The sequence below is a fragment of the Narcine bancroftii genome, chromosome 7, assembly GCF_036971445.1.
Source record: "Narcine bancroftii isolate sNarBan1 chromosome 7, sNarBan1.hap1, whole genome shotgun sequence".
In the NCBI taxonomy this organism is placed as follows: domain Eukaryota; kingdom Metazoa; phylum Chordata; class Chondrichthyes; order Torpediniformes; family Narcinidae; genus Narcine; species Narcine bancroftii.
This window is the reverse complement of record NC_091475.1, coordinates 13,432,667-13,454,462: the sequence shown is the minus strand read 5'-3', so window position 1 is coordinate 13,454,462 and position 21,796 is coordinate 13,432,667. Positions and strand designations below refer to the sequence as shown.

The 21,796-nt window shown below is 39.7% G+C and overlaps 1 protein-coding gene across 5 annotated transcripts in view; it reads left to right on the top strand.

The window, feature by feature from the left end:
- The window catches only part of vps26c (VPS26 endosomal protein sorting factor C), a 70,004-nt gene that overhangs the window by 34,099 nt on the left and 14,109 nt on the right, over positions 1 to 21,796 (top strand). For 3 of the 5 annotated variants that reach the window (XM_069888890.1, XM_069888889.1, XM_069888891.1), the window contains 2 exons: positions 8,655 to 8,798; positions 11,633 to 11,782. In XM_069888890.1, coding sequence (XP_069744991.1) covers positions 8,655 to 8,798; positions 11,633 to 11,782 — 294 coding nt within the window. Of the gene's footprint in view, positions 1 to 2,208; positions 2,228 to 6,688; positions 6,707 to 8,654; positions 8,799 to 11,632; positions 11,783 to 21,796 lie in introns of those variants that run through there. The other 2 variants (XM_069888892.1, XM_069888893.1) reach the window with 2 other exon arrangements.

Sequence of the window (21,796 nt, the reverse complement as noted above, 5' to 3'; positions counted from 1 at the left end):
TGGCACGTCCCCCCTCCCTCCCTCCCTCCCTCCCTCCCTCCCTCCCTCCCTCCCTCCCTGGCACGTCCCCCCCTTCCTCCCTCCTTCCCTGGCACAGTTCATCCTTCTTGCCCACTCCGCTGGACCCATTTCATAGCCTCACCACCTGCCTTCCTAAACTAGTTCCTCTACCCATCTCTTAACTTGTTTCTCCCATCACCTCTATTCCACTGCTCCCCATTAAACTGTGATTCTCAACCTCCATGCAAACCCATTGTAGTTTTAATCTTCCATCACTTTAATAACTTTCTGCTCTCAAATTCTCAGCTGTCTTCATTTTCTAATTTGTTGTTTCACTTTTAACATTAGTATTGCCTTCTGCTACCAAGTTCTGAGGGCATTCTTAAGGCAATGGTTTAAAATCTGTGGTAATGCGTGTTATATTTTCTGTGTGATGTTCTCAGCCCAGACTTGTGCGCAGCAGCTCAAGTGCAGGTAGGGCTGATGTTTTCTTTTTGCTATAAGTTGCAGAGTTATTTGCTGTCAGTTCTAAAGTTGCAGTTAAAATGATATTGGTGGTTGCCTTTTACAGTGTTTTTGAGATTTTTAATCTTTCAGAAGCTTTCTTTGGGTGATAGCAATGTTTCCTTTGAAAGTTGTGTTGTATTTGTGGAACTATACCCTCTTGTTAGGGTTTTGTTGACTGTGGCAGAGGTTGTCCTGTGCACGACATCATACTAGATGTTCAAGTTGATAAACTGTTGGAAAGAGACAAAGATAAATCAGATACTATTTATTGTCATATAATAAAACAGATTTAATATTACATAAAATTGCATTTAGTATGTTATAAGGCAAAGAATTGCCATTAAAATTGCCTGATGCTGCTTACAGTCAGAGAAAGATGCAAAAGGGAGTCTGCCAAGAGTTACCAAGTGTCTGTGGATTCACCACCAGCACTCCCGCAGCCACACAAGACTCCAGTTTATTTCAAGCTATCAGCAATCGGAGACCAGATCCAAATTTCCAACACAATGAGAATGCCCCTCAAGCTCCCAGGGCCCTTCGGGAGCCCTTCTTGCCCTCAGCACGCTCTCAAATCCTGGTTTCTGTACCTGGTTCCCATCAGCCAGTCTCAGCGGCCCACAGCCTAATGTGAGTTCTTTGACCTCAAGTCACTGATGGCCCGCAGCTTTGTGTGGGTTTCTATTGTGTTTGGAAAGTCGAGCTCCGTGGGTTCACAGTGAGACGAGTCTGGACACAAGTGAGTAACAATCAAAGTTAATGAACACATGGGAGACAAACAGGGGAAGATGTCAAATGATACTTAATTACTCCACTACTAAATAATTATATAGACATTCACATCTGACCCAGGTTGGACTCAAATACCAGTGGCCACTTATCTTCTACACGGTATGAAATAAAAACTATAAGGTTGCAAGCAGGCACATTGGGTACAAGGGACTCCAATACCAGTGGCTGCTTACCCAACGACATTCTCCCGCTCGTATACACACTTCACAGACCGTGACGTTCAAACATTTGCCTGATTCCCTTTACCAACATGGATGTGGCTTTCTGCAAGCACTGATCTATTGCAGTTACCGATGCCTCGAGCTAGTTCCCTGCTTCCCTCGAGTCTGCATCCCTTCTGGCCACTGCCGTACACAGGCATTGCCACCTTGGGCCCCAGACCTGCGGTTTCAGGATTTTAAATAAAGACTATTGACTCCTTTAACAGACCATTTAAAGCCTGTACAGAGTTGACAGCAGTAGGACTGGGCGGTTGGACCCTGTGGGGAACGCTGTCTCTGTTCTCCACTCCCTGGATCCAAATAATATTAATTGCATTGTTTATTGCTAAGCTGCAAGATGAGAAAGAAAATCTGATGTGACTTGAGACTGGTTTTCTTTTCCCTGATTATGATCATCAGTTTATTGTCACATATATATTGTACAAAAGTACATGTTCATTGAAATTCTTGCTGAAGCTGAACTGGTATGGGGGGGAGAAGAAGCAATTACAATAGTTTACTTAATTAAAAAGAGAATAAATAGATAATATACAATTATCCTTGGTCAAAAGAACTGTGCAGAAAACTCCTTTGTGATATCAGAGCAGCCCCTGATCAGTGTCACAAGGGGAGGCTTGTGAACCTGTTAGCTGTGGAGAACTTTTTAGTTGAAGAACAGTTGTTTCCGACTTCAGGCTTTTGTACCTTCCTTTGCCCAAAGCTCTTTCCCGGTTTGATAATTTTACTGAATTTTCCAATGAGTCTGATCGTGTTTAATATTGTACTGACCCAGGCCTGATTGTATTCAAAGATTTAATGTTCACAGTCTACAGTTTGAATATATAATTTAAAAGCTAAGCAAAAAAAAATCAGTAACTGTTCTCTTAACTTGAGACACTCTATCCATCTCCTATCCTGAAATAGTTTGCATTCTTTGAAAATCCAATTCTACCAGACTGAAACGGTAAATATTCTTTACCTCCTATGGATGCTGCGAGCTTGGCGGAGTTTGTCCAGCATTTCTGTGTTTTTACTGCAATCACAGCATCTACAGACTTTTGTTTCACCCGACTCCCAGATTGAGAATTTATCCAGAAAATTTTTACTGCATTGTCTACAGATTAACGATTTGATTTTTAAATTCTGAGATCAAAGTTTGATACTGTATTTCAGTGGATGGAATGAGGAAGGGAACCTTTTACTATTGCAGGGGAAGTGTGAATGTTTAGCTTTTGACAGTGAGTGAATTCAAAACTGACATAATTGGACCGGAAACTTGAATATTATGGAGGCATGGCAGAAATCAGATTAATTTTGATTCTATTAAATGGCAAAACATTTTTTTTAATACTCTGACCAGTCACATTTTTATCGATCATTATCATGTCTCTTTGAACCCAACTTTCTCTTTGTGGATCTCTGGGAATCATTTTCATCTCCATCGCTAGATATAAACTTTGAGCTAAATCAGTCGCCATTTGAGGTGTGCAAATAGGAAACTTGGATCTGGGTTAACTTTTGCGGATGGGATGGATAGTGAGAGGAGAGAGAATGATCTAAACTTGGGTTCGTGTCATTAATTTGTCATTAGCTTAACCAGTAACTAGCAGCAAATCCATTGAGTTTGCCTTGTGCACCATTCCTTTTGTTTCCCCTGAACGTCCTGAGGACATGATTCTATTCAAGGCATTACATGATTCCACAGACGCTGCCAACCTTTTTATTTAGCATGCAGCGTGGTCACAGGCCCTTTTGGCCCACAGCCCATACTGTCCAACCTACAACCCTGGTATGTTTTGAATGGTGGGAGTAAACAGAGTGCCTGGAGGAAATCAATGCAGACACTGGGAGAATATACAAACTATTACAGTGCTGGATTTGTACCTGTGTTGCTGGCACTGTGTCAGCGATGCACTAACCGCTTCGCTAATTATGCCGCTCTTCCTTTCTCCAAGATGCTTTGAAAAGTTGTGAATGAGTGGAGCTTGGCATCTGATGTATTTGTTCAGTATATCATTGCTGCCCTCTGCTGGAAAGAATATGGCATCACAACAGTAACTTGTATTTCAGAGTTCAGATTTATTGTCAAGAGTACATGCATCATATACAACTCTGAGATTCTTTTTCCTGTGGGTGAGGTAGAATTACCTCTCGTTGGTAGTGCAACTCTGGATTTCCCCTCCTGAAGTCAAACATCAGCTCCTTTGTTTTGGTGACATTGAGTGGGAGCTTGTTGGTGCACCGTTGAGCCAAGCTTTCAGTCTCCCTCCTGTATGATGACCCATCGACATAAACAAATGTAAACAAACTGTGCAATACAGAGAGGAAATAAACAATAAAATGCAAAAGTAAGTCCTAAATGAGTAACTGATTGAGTTTATTGTTGAAGAGTCTGATGGAAGAGGAAAGGCAGCTGGACTTGAATCTGGTGGTACGAGTCTTGTGGCACCGATACCTCTTTCCTGATGGCAGCAGTGAGAACAGAGCATGTGCTGGGTGATGTGGATCCTTGATGTTTGCTGCTACTCTCTGATGGCAGCGTTCCCTGTGAATTGTTAAAGAGTACAGAGAAGACTTTATTCCCTGGAACAAAGAAGAATGAGGGGAGATTTGATCGAAGTTTACAAGATTAAGATTAGACAGAGTGGATGCGAGTCTGCTTTTTCACAGATTGGGGAAGATAAGTATGAGAAGTCATGGCTTTAGATTGAAAGGCTTAGGGGGAATTTCTTCACTGAGAGTGGTGGGAGTGTGGAATGAGCTGCTATCTGACATGATGAATGCGGTCTCGATCTTAAGAATAAATTGGATAGATACATGGATGGGAGAGGTCTGGAGGGTTATAGAATGGAAGCAGGTCATTGGGGCTAATGGAATAATGGTTGGCACAGACTAAAAGGGCTAAATGGCCTGGTTTCTGTTGTGTAGTGTTCTATGGTTTCATGTTCTCGACGGAGGGGAGGGTTTTGTCTGTGATTACCTGGGCTGTGTCCACTATCTTTTGCAGGGCTTTACGCCCTGGAGTATTGGTGTTTTCATACCAGACCATGATGCAGCTAGTCAGCACACTTTCCACCACACACTAGAAATATGCCAAGGTTTCCGATGTCATACCAAACCTCTGCAAACTTCAGAGGAAGTAGAGGTATTAATGTGCTTTCTTCATAATGCCTTTGATGTTTTGAGTCCAGGAAAGATCCTCTGAGACAGTAACTCCCAAGAACTTAAAAATTTGCTCGCCCTCATCAACTCTGATCCTCCACCGATCTCTGGATCGTACCCCTCTGGTTTCCCTTGCTGAAGTGAACAATCAGCACCTTGGTATTGGTGATATTGAATGCAAGCCAAGTTTTCAATCTCCCTCCTGTGAGCTGACTCATTGCCCCTTTTTAATACAACGCACTACCTTGGTGTTGTCAGCGAATGTATAGATGGTTGTGTTGTCGTATTGAGCTGCAGTCACAGATCTACAGCGAGTAGATCTAAGAACGCAGCCCTGTGGGGCTCCAATACTGATAGAGATTGTGGAGATGCTCTTTCCAATCTTCATTATGGTCTGTACTTTACAGTTAAGCTGACCAAATTGGAGTTGTGTTGCCAGTTTTCTGTTCAAATTGAGTACAAAACCATCTTGTATGTTTCAATGTCATAACATCCATTTCTGGTGACATTATGATGTTGGGGAAAGTTGACTGGACACTTTTGGGCACTGTTCATTAAAGCAGTTTGGTGTTTTTCTTGTGTTGTTATTGGCAACATTGGTGTGTGAGGCTCAGCTTTCTTTCTGATGGAACTTGGAGCAATAATATCCAACAATGTTTTGTGTTTCCTTGTTTTCAAGTCTTAACCTGTTGATTAAATTTTGTAGCTAATTTAGTTGTCAAAGGAAACTGTATCAGATTAGCTTTGCCCTTGTTCTCTCCTGGAGTTACAAGAATTTAATTGAGTACAGTTCCATTGGAGCACCTGAGTTTCTGACATGGCAATTTTTCACATTGATGTAAACAGTATTAACAAATACTGAGGAGGGTTTCAAGATTCCTTTATTGTCATGTAATAAAAACTGTGCAATATTAGACAGAATTTGTTTTTGAGTGTACGTGGATTCACCTCCAGCTGCAGCCATGCAGTCCAGTCCCGACCATTAGCAGACCGAGATCTAGATCTAGAGATGGATGTTTACCTCTATATATTGTTCACACCATAATCTATGGAGACAGAAGAAAACACATCAGATAACTGGCATAAACTTGGTCCAAAGGGGGACGCACTTCCGTACAGCTTGTGGGTTAGGGGATGATTTTAGCAAGACGTATTGTGGACCATTTACCTGTCAGTTGGTATGGGGTGTTTGTGTCTGGTGACTGGGAGTAGAGAGAGAGATGGTTGGAGAATGTATAGTTGATGGGAATCATTGATAATAAAGGAGCACCACTTCGCTATTTCTTTTGTGCCCACTTCAATATCACAGCAGACTTGACATTTATCGGTGTAATCGACAATTGCGTCGTCAGAATGCCTGCGTCAATAAAGACATCTATTGATCAGAATGATAGCAACGTAATATTTGCACAGACTGTGACTACTTGATGCAATAGCCTCAAAACGGTAATGTGTTGTCACAGCTACTTGATAGGATACTTTCTTGCGCAACCCTTAATTGGTTATATGCACATAGATATTTGTTCAGTGTGGCACAAGTATCATATTTGACGTGACCATGAGGTCTTCTGAGACCATTGATCAGAGGTACACCGAATGCAATGGGTCATATTGGGGGGGGGGGGGGGAAAGACAAAAGACTTAGTTAATAGGCATACAGCTTTGCACCTTGAAAGATGTATCAACTCTGATAAAGAATATATTATTTATTTGGATCATACCTTGATGAGGGGCTCAAGTCCAAAGCGTTGATTATGTATCTTTACTATGTTTACTGTTTGATCTACTGAGTTTCTCCAGCATTGTGTTTTAACTTCAATCATGGTGTCTGCAGGCTTTTGTGTTTAACTATAGATGAATGTGTTCCAATAGCAGTGCAGCAGTCCATGAATTAGGAGTTTAATACACTTGAGACTGCAACATGGAATCCATTTGGTTCTCGATTGCGCACAAAATGGTTGTTATTTTTTGAAAACCAGCATCACCAAAGACAGTAATGACCACTTCGGATGGGCTATCAATCACTTGTCACATCTTGTAATTGAATTGTAAGTGATTCGTGGGGAGGTTGTTCCACATGATCTCTCCTGTGTGTATTGAGATTGAACGTGGGACAGTGGTTCTCAAAGTTTTTTCCACTCACATACCACCTTAGATCCTCTGTAAGGGATTATTAAAGATAGTATGTAAGTGAGAAAAAAAGGAAGAGACCCACTAATGTAGGATCATTTCTGGGACCAATGTTTGTGATGTGCATAAATAATTTGGATGAAAATGTAGATTGTCTGATCCATAAGTTTGTAGATGACACAAAAATTGGTGGAGTTGCGAATAGTGAAAAGTTGTCAAAGAATATAGCAGAATTTGGGTCAATTGGAAGTTTGGGCAGAGAAATGGCAGATAGACAAGTTGCATTTTGTGAGGTCAAATGCAAGGGAATGGGACCATTAATAGCAGTGATGTGTAAAGGGATCTTGGGATGCAAGGCTCTGGCTCTCTGAAAGTGCAGTACAGATAGGGTGATAAAGAAGGCTTATGGCATATTGCCCTCATCAGTTGGGGCATGAAGTGTAAAAGTCAGAAAGTCATATTGCAGCTGAGTAAAACCTTTGCTTTGGCCATATTTACAGTGCACAGCTCTACTTGCTGCATTGCAAGAAGGACATGGAGGCTTTGGATAGGTGCAGAATTTGTTCAGGATATTGCCTGGATTGGAGAGTATGTTATTTGGAGAGCTTGGATGGATTTCGCTGGAGCATCAAAGGTTGAGGGACAAAATGCTAGAAATATATACAAATTGAGAGACAGAGATGGGGTAGATGGTTTTTTTTTCCCAGGATGGGTGGGGGTGGGGCAAAGTTTAAAGGAGATCTGCAAGAGGAGTTATTTTGCAAAGATAGTGGTAGATGCCTATAATGTGCTTTTGGGGCAGGTGATGGAAGTAGATATAACAGGAGTGTTTAAGAGACATTTAGACAGACCTTTAACAGGCAGGAATGATACATCCCATGCAGGCAGGATTATTTGGATTGGTCACATGGTCAGCATGTACCTGGCTTGAATGATGAGAAACTGTGTTCCATGTTCTAAATGGTCATCATATTTACTGTGGCCTCCAAATGACTCTAGCCAGAACAATGATGTCAATATAGAACACGGCATTAAATGTGGCTGCATCGTTGAAAATGTGCTTTGTTTAAAGTTTTAGCATATGAAGATGAGATGTGACAAAATATCCACACTTGCTGATCAGTTGTCAGAAACATTCACAAGAAATAGCCTCTCTTTCAACATTCCAATCTCCATCCATCTTAAATTCACCCCAACACCATCAACTGATCGTCATGTTCCTTGCTGCCTCTTTGATCTACAAAGCAACTATGAATTGGGAGCAGTGTAGATCATTGGAGCCCCCCCCCCCCCCATCAGCAGCCCTTATCTCATTCAATTAGATCATGGTTGACCTGATTGGTACCTTAACTCTGCATTCCTGCCTGCTTGTGATATTTGCTCACCTGATTTATCAAGAGCTTGCCTCAAAGAAGATTCTGTTTGTTGTTCTTCAGCCAATACTGTTCAGATGTTTCTTGAAGAGCATCGAAAAAGTAGATGAAGCTTTATTTTGAGCAGCTAGCCTTCTCGTTCAAGATTCTCTACTGTGACAATCTGTTAAATTCTCTTGGCACTCAAGTTGGTGTATATTTCATTTAGTGAATTCCTTGGAAATGTAAATCCTACACTCTTATGTATTTTATTACCTGAATTTAGATTTTAATTTGTTTGTATTAAACTTTTAAAAATGTTTGTTGATGTATTTCAAGTGTTTAAACTCTGGAGCTTTCACAGAGATTTTACATTGAAATAACTTTATTTAAAAAAAAATCAATTTCCCATTAAGATTTTCACCAAATCATTTTAAAGATCAAGGAATACCTGTACTGCATGTTGTGAATTGTACACTGCCAGGGATCTTGATGTGTGTTGCTTTTATTGCAGGAGACTCTATCAGGAGTTATTATTTTATCCAATAAAGATTTCATCCAGCACCAGGGTATCACCTTGATCATGGACGGCACTGTTAGTCTCCAGCTCAGTGCAAAGAGCGTTGGTGTATTTGAAGCCTTCTACAATTCTGTAAAAGTAAGTGAAGTTGAACTATTATTCAAGATCATCGTGCAGACTATCTATTTGAATTTTGTAAAAGGACATGTTCCGTTGTTTTCTGTCGCAAAATCTGAATTTACTCTCGTAGCATTTATCCTTTCTCTGGAATGTCATTCTCTATTCCTTTGATTTTTGGTAAATAGTGACTCTACTGTACCATTCAAATACAGTGGAACCCTGTTATAACACGATAGTTGGGGACCAAAAAACAAATTGCGTCGCGAAGAAAGCGGGGTTGCGCTAAATCGGGGTTTCTCTGTGTACAATATATACACACATCGATCGATCGTGGCAGAAACTCCCCTGTTCGCAGCAGCACTCAACTCCCATTCTCCCCCCCTACCCTGTCGCTGAAGGACCACCCCCTTCATCCATGCGATGAATTCCCCACTAAGATCAACATTACTGTACTTTATCATTTAGACGCACCATTTCTAAACTTCCGCTGCGCCACAGGGTGGCCATCCCAGGTACTGCATCTTTTAAAATGGGCTCGCTTAGCGTCCTATCTCAAAGGACGGAATGTGGACACTAAGCAGCACATTGGAGCCCAATGACTAGCTGTGTTCTATCCGAATTATTGTTAAATTTGGGTTCCACTGTACCAGTTTATTATTGAGCTAAAATATGAGACTTGCTTGAAATTTTTTCTTTACATGGGGCGGTCAGATCATTGGACAAAGTTTCTTTGTCACATGTCTATTGGTTCCTTCAATATAGGACTACAATTGGAGTCCTGGATTTGTTCAGTACAGAAAGAATCTCTTTAGCCCACAATGCCCACGGCAGCCTTTTTGTCTGTCAACTTTAATCCTACTTGCATATGTTAGGACTGTTTTCCCTCCTTGTCCTGGATTAGGTTTCGTTTACCATCACTGTCCACATAGCAGCCTCTACAATTAGTGGGTGAAAATGCCACCAGACATCGCATCCTTCCATCTTTTTGCTTTCAGGATTACAAATGAAGCATTTTCTTCCAAACTCCATGCAACGACAAGTGGTACAACACTTTCCCTTTTACCCCCTTCTCTTCCCCCCCCACCCCACCCAATCGGAGCCAACCACTTCCAAAATGAAATAATGCCTCCATTGAACTTGCAGCTTGGTGTACTGCCAGTGATGTAGTCTATAATTTGCAGCAATAAAATGCAGATTGGTTGAACACCTATGATTGGCCATCTGCAAAGTTGACCCTGATCTTCCAATTGCTTTGTCTCCAGCTTATTCCTATTCAATGTTACCTTTTTGGTGCCTTGGACTGTTTACGTAAAGCCCAATGTAAACTGGGGACTGCATCTCGTCTCAAACTCTAGATTGAATTCAAATTCAAACAGCTAACTTTTTCAATTTGTATTCCCATAAATTGTCATTAACCTATTAAGTCAACTTCCCCCTTTGACCTGCAAGATATTTCTAACATATTGTATAAACACAATTGTGAAAGAACAGGTCAAACAGTATTTTCTTTGGCTTGGCTTCGCGGATGAAGATTTATGGAGGGGGTAAATGTCCACGTCAGGCTCGTTTGTGGCTGACAAGTCCGATGTGGGACAGGCAGGCACGGTTACAGGGGAAAATTGGTTGGTTGGGGTTGGGTGTTGGGTTTTTCCTCCTTTGTCTTTTGTCAGTGAGGTGGGCTCTGCGGTCTTCTTCCAAGGAGGTTGCCGTCCGCCGAACTGTGAGGCGCCAAGATGCACGGTTTGAGGCGATATCAGCCCACTGGTGGTGGTCAATGTGGCAGGCACCAAGAGATTTCTTTAGGCAGTCCTTTTACCTTTGTTGCAAATATACGGTTTTGTTTCAGAATTTAAACGTTTGTCGTGTTTGTATTTTCCATCATTGTTTTTCTTGGTCTCTTTATTTTCCTCCATTTCCACCACCCCCAGACAGATTATCAGTGCTTTACAAGTCTTTACTATTCTTATTCGGTTCTCACCACAATTGTTTGCATCATTCAGTCTCCTTTTGTCTTCATGCTATCACTTAAGTTTTATACACAGCCGTTGTGTTCCAGAAAATTATTCCCAAAATTCTGGAACGTAGTCTGTGTAAAGGATCGGAACGGAAGTGAGGGAACTCATTCCCATTCTGATATTTTACCTCCTGGACCCCTAGACATCATAGGTTTTAAACTGCAGGCGATTGGTAGCAATAGGCAAATTAATAGGATGTTTATGATGCTTGATGACGTGTAAAGTGCGTGACATTGCAATGTGGGATTTTTAAATGTGCAGCCTGCAGACATCAAACGACTTGCAGCAGAGGTACATTTGTATAGAGCTATACATACCCACTGCTAGCATCTGGGGATCAAGAACCATTTTGCTCTTCTGTCTGCTGAATATTTCAGACGCAGATGATTCACGTCACTGATGACGTTATATGTCACTGTCGATGCAATGGCGTCCCACATCCGGCTTACATAAATACCGCACCTCAGGTATTTAGTCTAAACTCGCGGTAAAATCCTGAATTTTGGAATTTTACTCGTTCCTGTGTGAACGGCCACTCAAGGAAGGAAAGTGTGACAATTGCTGACAGAAAAATAACATTAGTTATATGTAAAAAAAAAACCCATAACTGATCCTTTTTTCTCAGCAATCCTTTCCTCTCTTTGCAACTTGAAGCATGAAACTTGAATGCAGGCAGGTTGTTTTCTAGATTTGGACTAGTCTTTCCTAGTTCTGATGAAACCTGTTAACTATTTATTTTTTCACAGTTGCAGGCTATATATTTCCTCTTTTATCTCCCCAAACCCTTTTGGATCAAGTTAACTTGAAATTTTAACATTAATCTTTTTCCTGTTGTAGCCCATCCAGCTTATCAGCAATAATATAGAAGTTGCCAAGTCGGGAAAGCTTCCGAGTGGCCGGACTGAAATCCCCTTTGAATTCCCACTCAAAGTAAAAGGCAGTAAAGTTCTCTACGAGACATACCATGGGGTCTTTGTAAACATACAGGTAGGTGAACAATTCCAAAGTTTATAAAAGGATCATGTTAGCATTTACCATTTTTGGGGCTGGGGAAAGGTGAGGAGGATGAAGCTTTCTTATTATACTTTCACTTGTTGCAACCGGTAAGTGCACTCGAGGGCATTTGCAGCTTGCTATAATAGTGTCATGTGGATGATAACACTGGGAAACATTTTTTTTTCCCCAAAAGGTTTGCTTCCTAACAGACAACTTCAAGCTGAACACAAAGATAATTTCAGATTTGCTGCATCACATAGGCCGTTTGAGATGCATCAAATGAACTTCTATTAAATTTAGCATGGTTATTTGCATAAAGATGCTGTCAACTGACCTGAAAATATTTTACTGCTAATTTTCATTTGTACTCTGCATTTGATGCCTCTCATGTCAGTGTCCCAACAAGTCGGCCAGCATTGATGGATACCAGTTTTCCATGCTTGTCACTGACTGCACCAAGATTAGTAGGGAAGAAGTCCAAGGGTGTATGCAGGAAATGAATTTTCAGTGACATGTTTCACTTCATGGTTTTGTATGCTTGAAGGGGACAAAATATGATAGGAAATCACAAAAATGGGTTATACATTTTTTTAAAAAGAAAGGTACATGAAAGGAAGTTTTAAAAAAAATTAAAAAAATTTTTTTTCACACTGTGAACCATATCAACCAAAATACGTACAAACGTTTCTCATTAAATTTACACAATGGTCTTTTCTCCTTTTTTCCCCCTTTCCCTCTGTCCCCTCTACCCACCCCTCTCCAAAACCCATAAATATTCAACATATACAATAAAACCATAACCATATTTTCACACAAAGGAAAATAAACAAGAAAAATGCATCATCTTTATTATACACTGAATCTAGTCGTTTTGTCTTCTTATCATTTTCATTTTAGGGGATGGAGGTCCGAGGCAAGCTCTCTCTGATATGTTCCATGTATGGTTCCCAAATTTGTTCAAACATTGTGACTTTATTTTTAATTATATGTTATTTTTTCCAATGGAATACATTTATTCATTTCCATGTACCATTGCTGTATACTCATGGTCTCTTCCATTTTCCAAGTTGACATTATACATTTTTTGTGCTACTGCTAAGGCTATCATAATGAATTTTTTTTGCACTTTATCCAATTTGAGGTCTAATTCTCTACTTGTGTTACTTAAAAGAAATATCTCTAGTTTTTTTGGTATGTTATTTTTTGTAATTTTATTTAGTATCTGATTTAATTCTTCCCAAAACTTATTTACTTTCGTACATGCCCAAGTTGCATGTAATGTTGTTCCTATTTCCTTCTTACAGCGAAAACATCTATCTGATAATGTTGGATCCCATTTTTTAAAAAAATTTTATAGGAGTGATATATAACCTGTGTAACCAATTATACTGTATCATAACCATATAACCATTCACGGAGCGGAAACAGGCCATGTTGGCCTTTCGAGTCCGCTCCGGTTCAATAGAACAATTCCACTAGCTCAAACCTCCCGCTCTCTGCCAACAACCCCCTCACCTCCATGAACACATCCAACCTTCTCTGAAATGACAGAAAGGACCGTGCTGCACATAACCTTGTTTATTGTATTCTTCATGGTTCCAGAACATAACTTTTCCTATACTTCATTTTTTATCTTTGTTTAGGTCCTTTTCCCACTTCTACTTAGGTTTATAGTTTATTTCATTTTCCTTATCTTGCAGCTTAATGTACATGTTGGTTATAAATCTTTTGATTATCATTGTGTCTGTAATCATGTATTCAAAGCTGCTTCCTTCAGGTGCTGTTTCACAATTTATCCTTTAAGTAAGATTTCAGTTGATGATATGCAAACATTGTACCATGAGTTATTCCATATTTGTACTTCAACTGTTCAAATGTTAATAAATTATTTCCCAAAAAACAGTTTTCTATTCTTTTGATTCCTTTTCTCTCTCAGTCTCTAAAGGAAAGGTTGTCTATTGTAAAAGGGACTAGCGGATTTTGTGTCAATAGTAATTTTGGTATTTTATCATTCATTTTTTTTCCTTTAAGCGGATCTTCTTCCATGTATTAAGTAAATGATGCAGTACAGTTTTTATATTGCACCAGCTTTTCATCCCACTTAAAAATTATATGTTCCGGTACCTTTTCCCCTATTTTATCTAGTTCTATCTTAGACCAGTCTGGTTTTTTCCTTGTCTGGTAAAAATCTGATAAATATCTTAATTGTGCAGCTCTATAATAATTTCTAAAATTTGGTAACTGTAAACCACCTTGATTATACCTCTCTGCTAATTTATCTAACACTACCCTTGGATTCCTCTCTTTCCACAAGAATTTTCTTATTATTCTCTTTAGTTCCTTAAATAATTTTTCTGTTAAGGGAATTGGGAACGTTTGAAATAAGTATTGTATCCTTGGGAACACGTTCATTTTGATGCAATTTACCCTCCCTGTCAACGTTAGCGGTAATTCTTTCCAATGTTCTAAGTCTTTCTGCAATTTCTTTATTAGTGGCTGATAATTTAGTTTGTACAGGTGGCTTAAGTTACTATCTAACCTGATCCCTAGGTATCTGATTGCTTGTGCTTGCCATTTAAATGGTGATTCCTTTTTAAATTCTGTATAGTCTACGTTACTCATTGGCTTCACTTCACTTTTATTTGCGTTGATCTTGTACCCCGTATTTCTTCATATTCCTTCAATTTCTTATGTAATTCTTTTATTGATATTTCTGGTTCTGTTAAGTATACTATGATGTCATCTGAAAATAAACTGATTTTATACTCCTTTATTTTTATCCCTTTTATTTTATTTTCTGTTCTTATCAGTTCTGCCAATGGTTCTATTGCTAAGGTGAACAATGAGGAGGATAATGGACATCCCTGTCTAGTTGACCTACTTAATTTAAATTGGTTCGATACATATCCATTTACTGTTACCTCTGCCAACGGTCCATTATACAATGCTTTAATCCAATTTATATATTTTTCTGGTAGATTGAACTTCTGTAATACTTTAAATAAGTAATTCCGCTCTACTCTGTCAAAGGGTTTTTTTGCGTCTAGAGCATCAGCCACTGTTGGCTTCTTATTTCTTTGAACTGCGTGAATTAGATTAAAAAGTTTACAGACATTGTCCGCTGTTTGTCTTCTCTTAATAAATCCAGTTTGATCTTGTTTTACTATTTTAGGTACACAATCGGCCAATCTGTTTGCTAATAATTTCGCTGCTATCTTGTAGTCTGAGTTAAGTAGAGATATTGGTCTATATGATGCTGGTGTTAGTGGATCCTTCCCCGTCTTTGGTATTACTGTAATTATTGCTGTCTTACATGAATCTGGCATGTTTTGTTTCTTCTATCTGGTTCATTACTTTCAGGTGATGAGGAATTAATAACTCTTTAAATGTTTTATAGAATTCTATTGGAAATCCCTCCTCTCCTGGTGTTTTATTGTTCAGCTTTTTTAATATATCCTGTATTTCCTTAGTTTCAAATGGTTTTATTAGTTTGTTTTGTTACTCTTCTTGCAATTTCGGCAGTTCAATTTTAGCTAAAAATTCCTCTATTTTGTTATCTTTCCCCTCGTTCTCAGTTTGATACAATTGTTCATAAAATTCCTTAAAATTTTCATTAATCTATGTTGGATTATATGTAATTTGTCCTTTTTCCTTGATGCCAATACAGTTCTTTTAGCTTGTTCTGTTTGTTGCCAGGCTAATATTTAATGTTTTTTCTCTCAGTTCGTAATACTTTTGCTTTGTTTTCATTATGTTCTTTTCTACTTTGTACGTTTGTAATGTTTCGTATTTAATTTTTTTGTCTGCCAATTCTCTCCTTTACATTATATCATCCTTTTTTACTAGTTCCTTTTCTGTACTTACTATCTCCCTTTCCAACTGCTCTATTTCCCGATTGTAGTCCTTTTTCATCTTAGTCATATAACTTATTATCTGCCCTCTAATGAAGGCTTTCATTGCGTCTCATTATATAAATTTGCCTTTCACTGATTCTGTGTTTATTTCAAAATATGTTTTAATTTGGCATTCAATAAACTCCCTAAATTCCTGCCTTTTAAATAGCATGGAGTTTAATCTCCATCTATGTTCTTGGTGGGATGTCCTCCGGTTCTATTGCTAATAACAGGGGTGAGTGATCAGATAGTAATTAGCTTTGTATTCAGTTTTCCTAACTCTCCCTTGAATATGGGCCGACATCAAAAACATATCAGTCCTTGAGTAAGTTTTGTGCCTACTCGAATAATATGAAAATTCCTTCTCTCTTGGGTGTTGTCTCCTCCATATATCCATAAATTTCATTTCCTGCATTGATTTAACCATAAATTTGGCCGCTTTATTCTTTTTACTTGTCTTTTGTCCAGTTTTATCCAACATTGGGTCAAAATTAAGGTTAAAATCCCCTCCTATCAATATATTTTCTTGAGTGTCTGCAATCTTCAAAAAAAATCTTGCATAAACTTTTGATCCTCCTCGTTAGGTGCGTATATATTGATCAAATTCCAAAATTCTGAGTATATCTGTCACTTTATCATTGCATACCTCCCTGCCAGATCTATTATTTTCCCCTCTATTTTGATTGGTACATTTTTATTAACTAGTATGGCTACACCTCTGGCTTATGAATTATAGGATGCTGCCTTTGCGTGTCCTCCCCAGTCTCTCTTTAGTTTATGTTCCGCTTCAGTTAGATGTGTTCCCTGCACAAATGCTCTATCTATTTTTTCGTTCTTCAATAAATTTAGTACCCTCTTTTAATTTGGTTATGTATTCTATTAATGTTTATAGTCATATACTTCAACATGGCCATCTTATATCTTGCATACACCTCTTTGCCACCTCCATCCCTCTTCCGTATTTTCATCTCTTAGTTCCTAGTTTTCTCTTATTATATTTAATGTATGACAACACATTTAAGACATAAAGTACCCCCGTAGTTCCCACATCCACTAATACCTTAACCCCAAAAGTTCCCCCTCCGAGTTGTCCCGTACCTCTTGCAGGGCAACCACAACTCCCCTTTTCATTTGGATTGCGATTTTGTTTGCAGCGTCAACTGATTTTGCAGTTACGGTAATTCCCCCTCTCCCAGTCCTCTCCAGAAAACACTTTTTTTAACACTTATAACAAAGCACTCTTTTTTTCTCCTCCTTACTCTCTTCTCTTTTCCCTCTTTAGTTCTTTACATATATTATCGCTGTTCTTCATCTCTTGTTGCATCTCTTCATCTCTTCTCCTGTCCTGCAAGCGTTCTGCGAATTCTTGCGCTTTCTCTGGATTCGAGAACAGTCTGTTTTGCTCCCCTGGTATAAATATTTTAAGCACGGCTGGATGTGTTAATATGAATTTGTAACCTTTTTTCCATAAAGTTGATTTTGCTATATTAAATTCCTTCCTCTTGTGTTCAAAACTTGTCTGGGTAAAAAAAATATTTTTTGACCCTTGTATTCCAATGGCTTATTATCTTCTTGAATTTTATTCCTTGCCCATTCCAGTATATTTTCTCTTGTCGTGTATCTCAAAAATTTTACTTTATGGATCTTGGTTTTTGATGTGTCTGTGGTTTTAGGGCTAGTGCTCTGTGCGCCCTTTCTATTTCCATTTCTTCCTGTATTTCTGTCGTTCCCAGGACCTTTGGGATCCATCCTTTTATAAATTCCTTCATGTCTGAGCCTTCTTCACCCTCCTTCAGGCCCCTTATTTTTATCTTGTTTCGCCTATTATAATTTTCCAACATATCAATTTTCTGAGATAACTCTTGTCTCTTTAATTTTTTTGTCATTTTCTTCCAATTTTTCTCTTAAGTCATTTACTTCCATTTCTACAGCCGTTTCCCGCTCTTCCACATTCTCTTCTCTTTTCCCTACTTCTGCCATTACCATTTCTAACCTTTGCATTTTATCTTCTGTTTTTTTCATTTTTCTTTTAATTGGACTAAATTTTAAAGATAACCATTCTTTTAATGATCTCATTTGTTCTTCAAAAAAGGCTTTATCTATATTCTGTCCATCAGTTTTACCTTCTGTTTTTTCTGTCAAGATCTTGGTCTTCTTTTTCCTCTTCTTCTGTATCTGTGTTTGTCTTCTCTTTGTGTCTGTCTCTTCTGTTTTTTTTTCTGATGAGCTGCTTGTATCTCTTTGTCGGGCGTCTTCTTGCTGGGCCTATTGTTGCTGGTCCTCCCCTCCTGGGCTGCTTGTCTGTTGTGCTTCCTGACATTGATGGTCTTGTTGGTTTTCCCTCCGTCTGTCTTCCACGTCTGTTTTGTCGCTCCCTCTTCTGCTGTCTTCCTTATCCTCCAGCTGAGACCCCTGTGACAGCCTGCTCCTCTGCTAAGCCCCCCTCCCTCTTGTTGCTGGTCCTCCCCTCCTGGGCTGCTCGTCTGTTGTGCTTCCTGACGTTGGTCTTGTCGGTCTTCAGTTTGTCTTCCACATCTGTTTCGTCGCTCCCTCTTCTGCTGTCTTCCTTATCCTCCAGCTGAGACCCCTGTGACAGCCTGCTCCTCTGCTAAGCCCCCCTCCCTCTTGTTGCTGGTCCTCCCCTCCTGGGCTGCTCGTCTGTTGTGCTTCCTGACGTTGGTCTTGTCGGTCTTCAGTTTGTCTTCCACATCTGTTTCGTCGCTCCCTCTTCTGCTGTCTTCCTTATCCTCCAGCTGAGACCCCTGTGACAGCCTGCTCCTCTGCTAAGCCCCCCTCCCTCTTGTTGCTGGTCCTCCCCTCCTGGGCTGCTCATCTGTTGTGCTTCCTGACGTTGGTCTTGTCGGTCTTCAGTTTGTCTTCCACGTCTGTTTTGTCGCTCCCTCTTCTGCTGTCTTACTTATCCTCCAGCTGCTCGCTCTGTGACAGCCCGCTCTTCTGCTAAGCCCCCCTCTTGCCGGTGTCCTCTTTCTCCTTTGCACACTGCGGATGCGCAGTTGCTCACTTTTGTTTGGCTCCGAGAGCCATTTTTGTAGTCCACCGGCTGGGGGTCGCGACTGTAGGGCAGGTACTGACCTCGAAGGTCGGGTGCTCCTCGTCACCACAGCCTCCTGTTCCTTCGTGCAGGTAAGGCCACCTTCTTTCTTCTCCAGCGACTTTTTAAACTTTTCCAGTTGTTCTTACTTTCTCCTTCTTGGAAACCATCTTCTTTCTCTTCTCTGTATCTTTATCTTCTATTTCTTGTATTCTATTTTTGTTATGCTTTGCTTTTTCCTAACTTTTTTCCTATTTTCCTGGAGAGGGCTGGTTTTCCCGACCGGCCACTACTCCGTCACGTGACTCCTCCACAAAAGGAAAATTTTAAGGTGATTTTATGATTAGCAGCTTAAAATCTGTAAAATACGCACTAAAGTATTGAGAAGCAAAACCTTAATTGTCCAGTGTCATCTGATTAGTTGCACATAAAATATTTGGTCTAATCTTCCCTTCCAATAAATTGAAGTCCCATCCATTTTGCATTAGACCAACTACAAGAGGCTGAAGTTTTAAGGTCTCTGTGCTGAGATTTGGGAGGGGATAAGCAAACCAGCAAGGATTTCTTCAGTTCCACACAAAAATTCCTAGAAAAGAGTCCATGTCAAGTGAAAAGCAAAATAAACTAATTGAAAAGGTACCTATATGAGAACAAAGAACCAGTATTTCAAATCTTTATTTACAGTGCCCTCCTTAATGTTTAGGACAAAGACACTTTTTTTCCCCTTTATTTGCCCCTGTGCTTCACAGTATTAAATTTATAATCAAGAAATTCACATTGCAATTAAAGTGCACGTTCCAGATTTTATTCAAGCTTATTTATATCTTTTAGTTTGACCATGTAGAAATTACAGGACTTTTTATACATAATCCCCCTCATTTCAGGGCACCTTAATGTTTGGGACATTTGGCCACACAGGTGTTTGCAACTACTCTGTTATGTTTAATTGCTTCATCGGGCCAGGTATAAGAGCTAGGTTTGCTTCTAAGCTTTTGATCACCTTTGGGGTCTATAGTTGCAATTTTTCTATACAAGGGTCAGAGTTGTGGCAAGGAAAGTCAAAGAAGTCATTGAGGCTGAAACTCAAGAATAAAACTGTAAGCGACATTGACCAAACTTCAGGATTACTTAAAATCAACAAGTAAAGGTAAAGGTTCCATCATTGTCAAGAAATACTACATTTAGAAAGAAATATATGAAATTATTTAACTTTGTCTACCATAACAAAGCTAGAGAGTCGCCATTTTGTCAAGCGTCCCTCACAGAAATGTGGCCCCAGCGAGGAACAAACTCATGACCCCTGCTTTACAAGACCAGTGCTTTAATCATACCATTAAGAAGAAAGAGTGTACTGGTGAGCTCAGTAAATGTAAAGGGACTGGTCTTCCAAGGAAGACCCACTGTTGATGACAGAATTCTCATCATGAAGAAAAGCCCCCAAATGAATGTCCCACAGTGTTCCTGCTAAGCTGTGCGCGCAGTCCTTTTTCACGTGCGTGTGCGCGCGCACAGCTTGGGGACCCACTGCTGACAGATCAGAAACACTCTTCCGAAGGCAGGTATGGATTTGTCAATGACGACTCTGCAGAAAAACTCATGAAAATAAATATTGCAAGATGCAAATGAATAGTTAGCCACAGAAAGGATGGCCCGTTTGCCAAGAAATATTTAAAAGAACCTGCAGAATTCTGGACAAAGGTCTTGTGGACAGATGAGACCAAGATTAACATGTATCAGAGAGATTCCAAGAGCAAAGTGTGGAGGTGAAAAGGAACTGCCCAAGCACAATAGCATACCACCTTTGAGATGGTTTGCATCTTGCAATGTAGCCTCTGTTTTACTGTTCATGAAATATTCTTTGGATAGTAGACATTGACTATCCACACCTGCCTCCGAAAGAGTGTTTCTGATCTGTTGGTCATATGTTTTCATTATGACGAAAATTCTTCTGTCATCATTAGTGGAGGTCTTCCTTGGAATGTCGGTCCCTTTGCGATTACTGAGCTCACCAGTACGCTCTTTCTTCTTAATGATGTTCTAATCGGTAGATTGTGGTCATCCTATGGTTTGGGTGATGTCCCTTACTGTTTTATTCTTGTTTGTCAGCCTCATAATGGCTTCTTTGAATTTCCTTGCCACAGCTCTGGTCCTCACGTTGAAAAATGGCAACTATAGACTCCAAAGGTGATCAAAAGCTTCGAAGCAAGCCTAGCTTTCTTATACTTGCACCAATGAAGCAATTAAACATACCTGAGTACTCACAGACACCTGTGAAGCCAAATGTCCCAAACATTATGGTGGCCTGAAATGAGGGAACTGTGTATATATAAAAAAAAAAGTGCTGAAATTTCTACATGGTCAAAGCAAAATGTATACAAATAACCTTGAATAAAATTTGGAATGTGCACTTTAATTACATGTGAATTGTTTTATTACAAATTAAAATCTGTGGAGCACAGGGGCAAATAAAGGAAAATGGTGTTTTGTCCCAAACATTATGGAGTGCACTGTATTTGGCTTCCTTCGTGGACAGTTCTATCTGTAACAAAGATGTGATTTTAAAAAGGTCCTTTCATCTTTCTGTGGCTTTGCAGTCTTGGGTTGCCACTGGTAAGCAGAGAGTATTTAAAGGGTGGAAAACTACAGCATGCTGTTGTGCAGAGGGACTTGGGAGTGTTTGTGCATGAATCGCAAAAAGTAAAGTTGCAGGTGCAGCAGGTTTTTAAGAAGGCAAATGAAATGTTGGCCTTCATCGCTAGAGGAATTGAATTCAGGAGTAGGGAGGTAATGTTGCCACTGTATAAGGTACTGGTGAGACCGCACCTGGAGTACTGTGTCCAGTTCTGGTCTCCATATTTGAGGAAGGATATACTGGCTTTGGAGACGGTCCAGAGGAGGTTTACTAGGTTGATCCCTGGGATGAAGGGGTTGACTTATGATGAAAGATTAAATCCTCTAGGATTGTATTCGCTTGAGTTCAGAAGAATGAGAGGAGATCTTATAGAAACATATAGGATTATGAAGGATATGGATAGGATAGATGTAGGAAGGTTTTTTGAG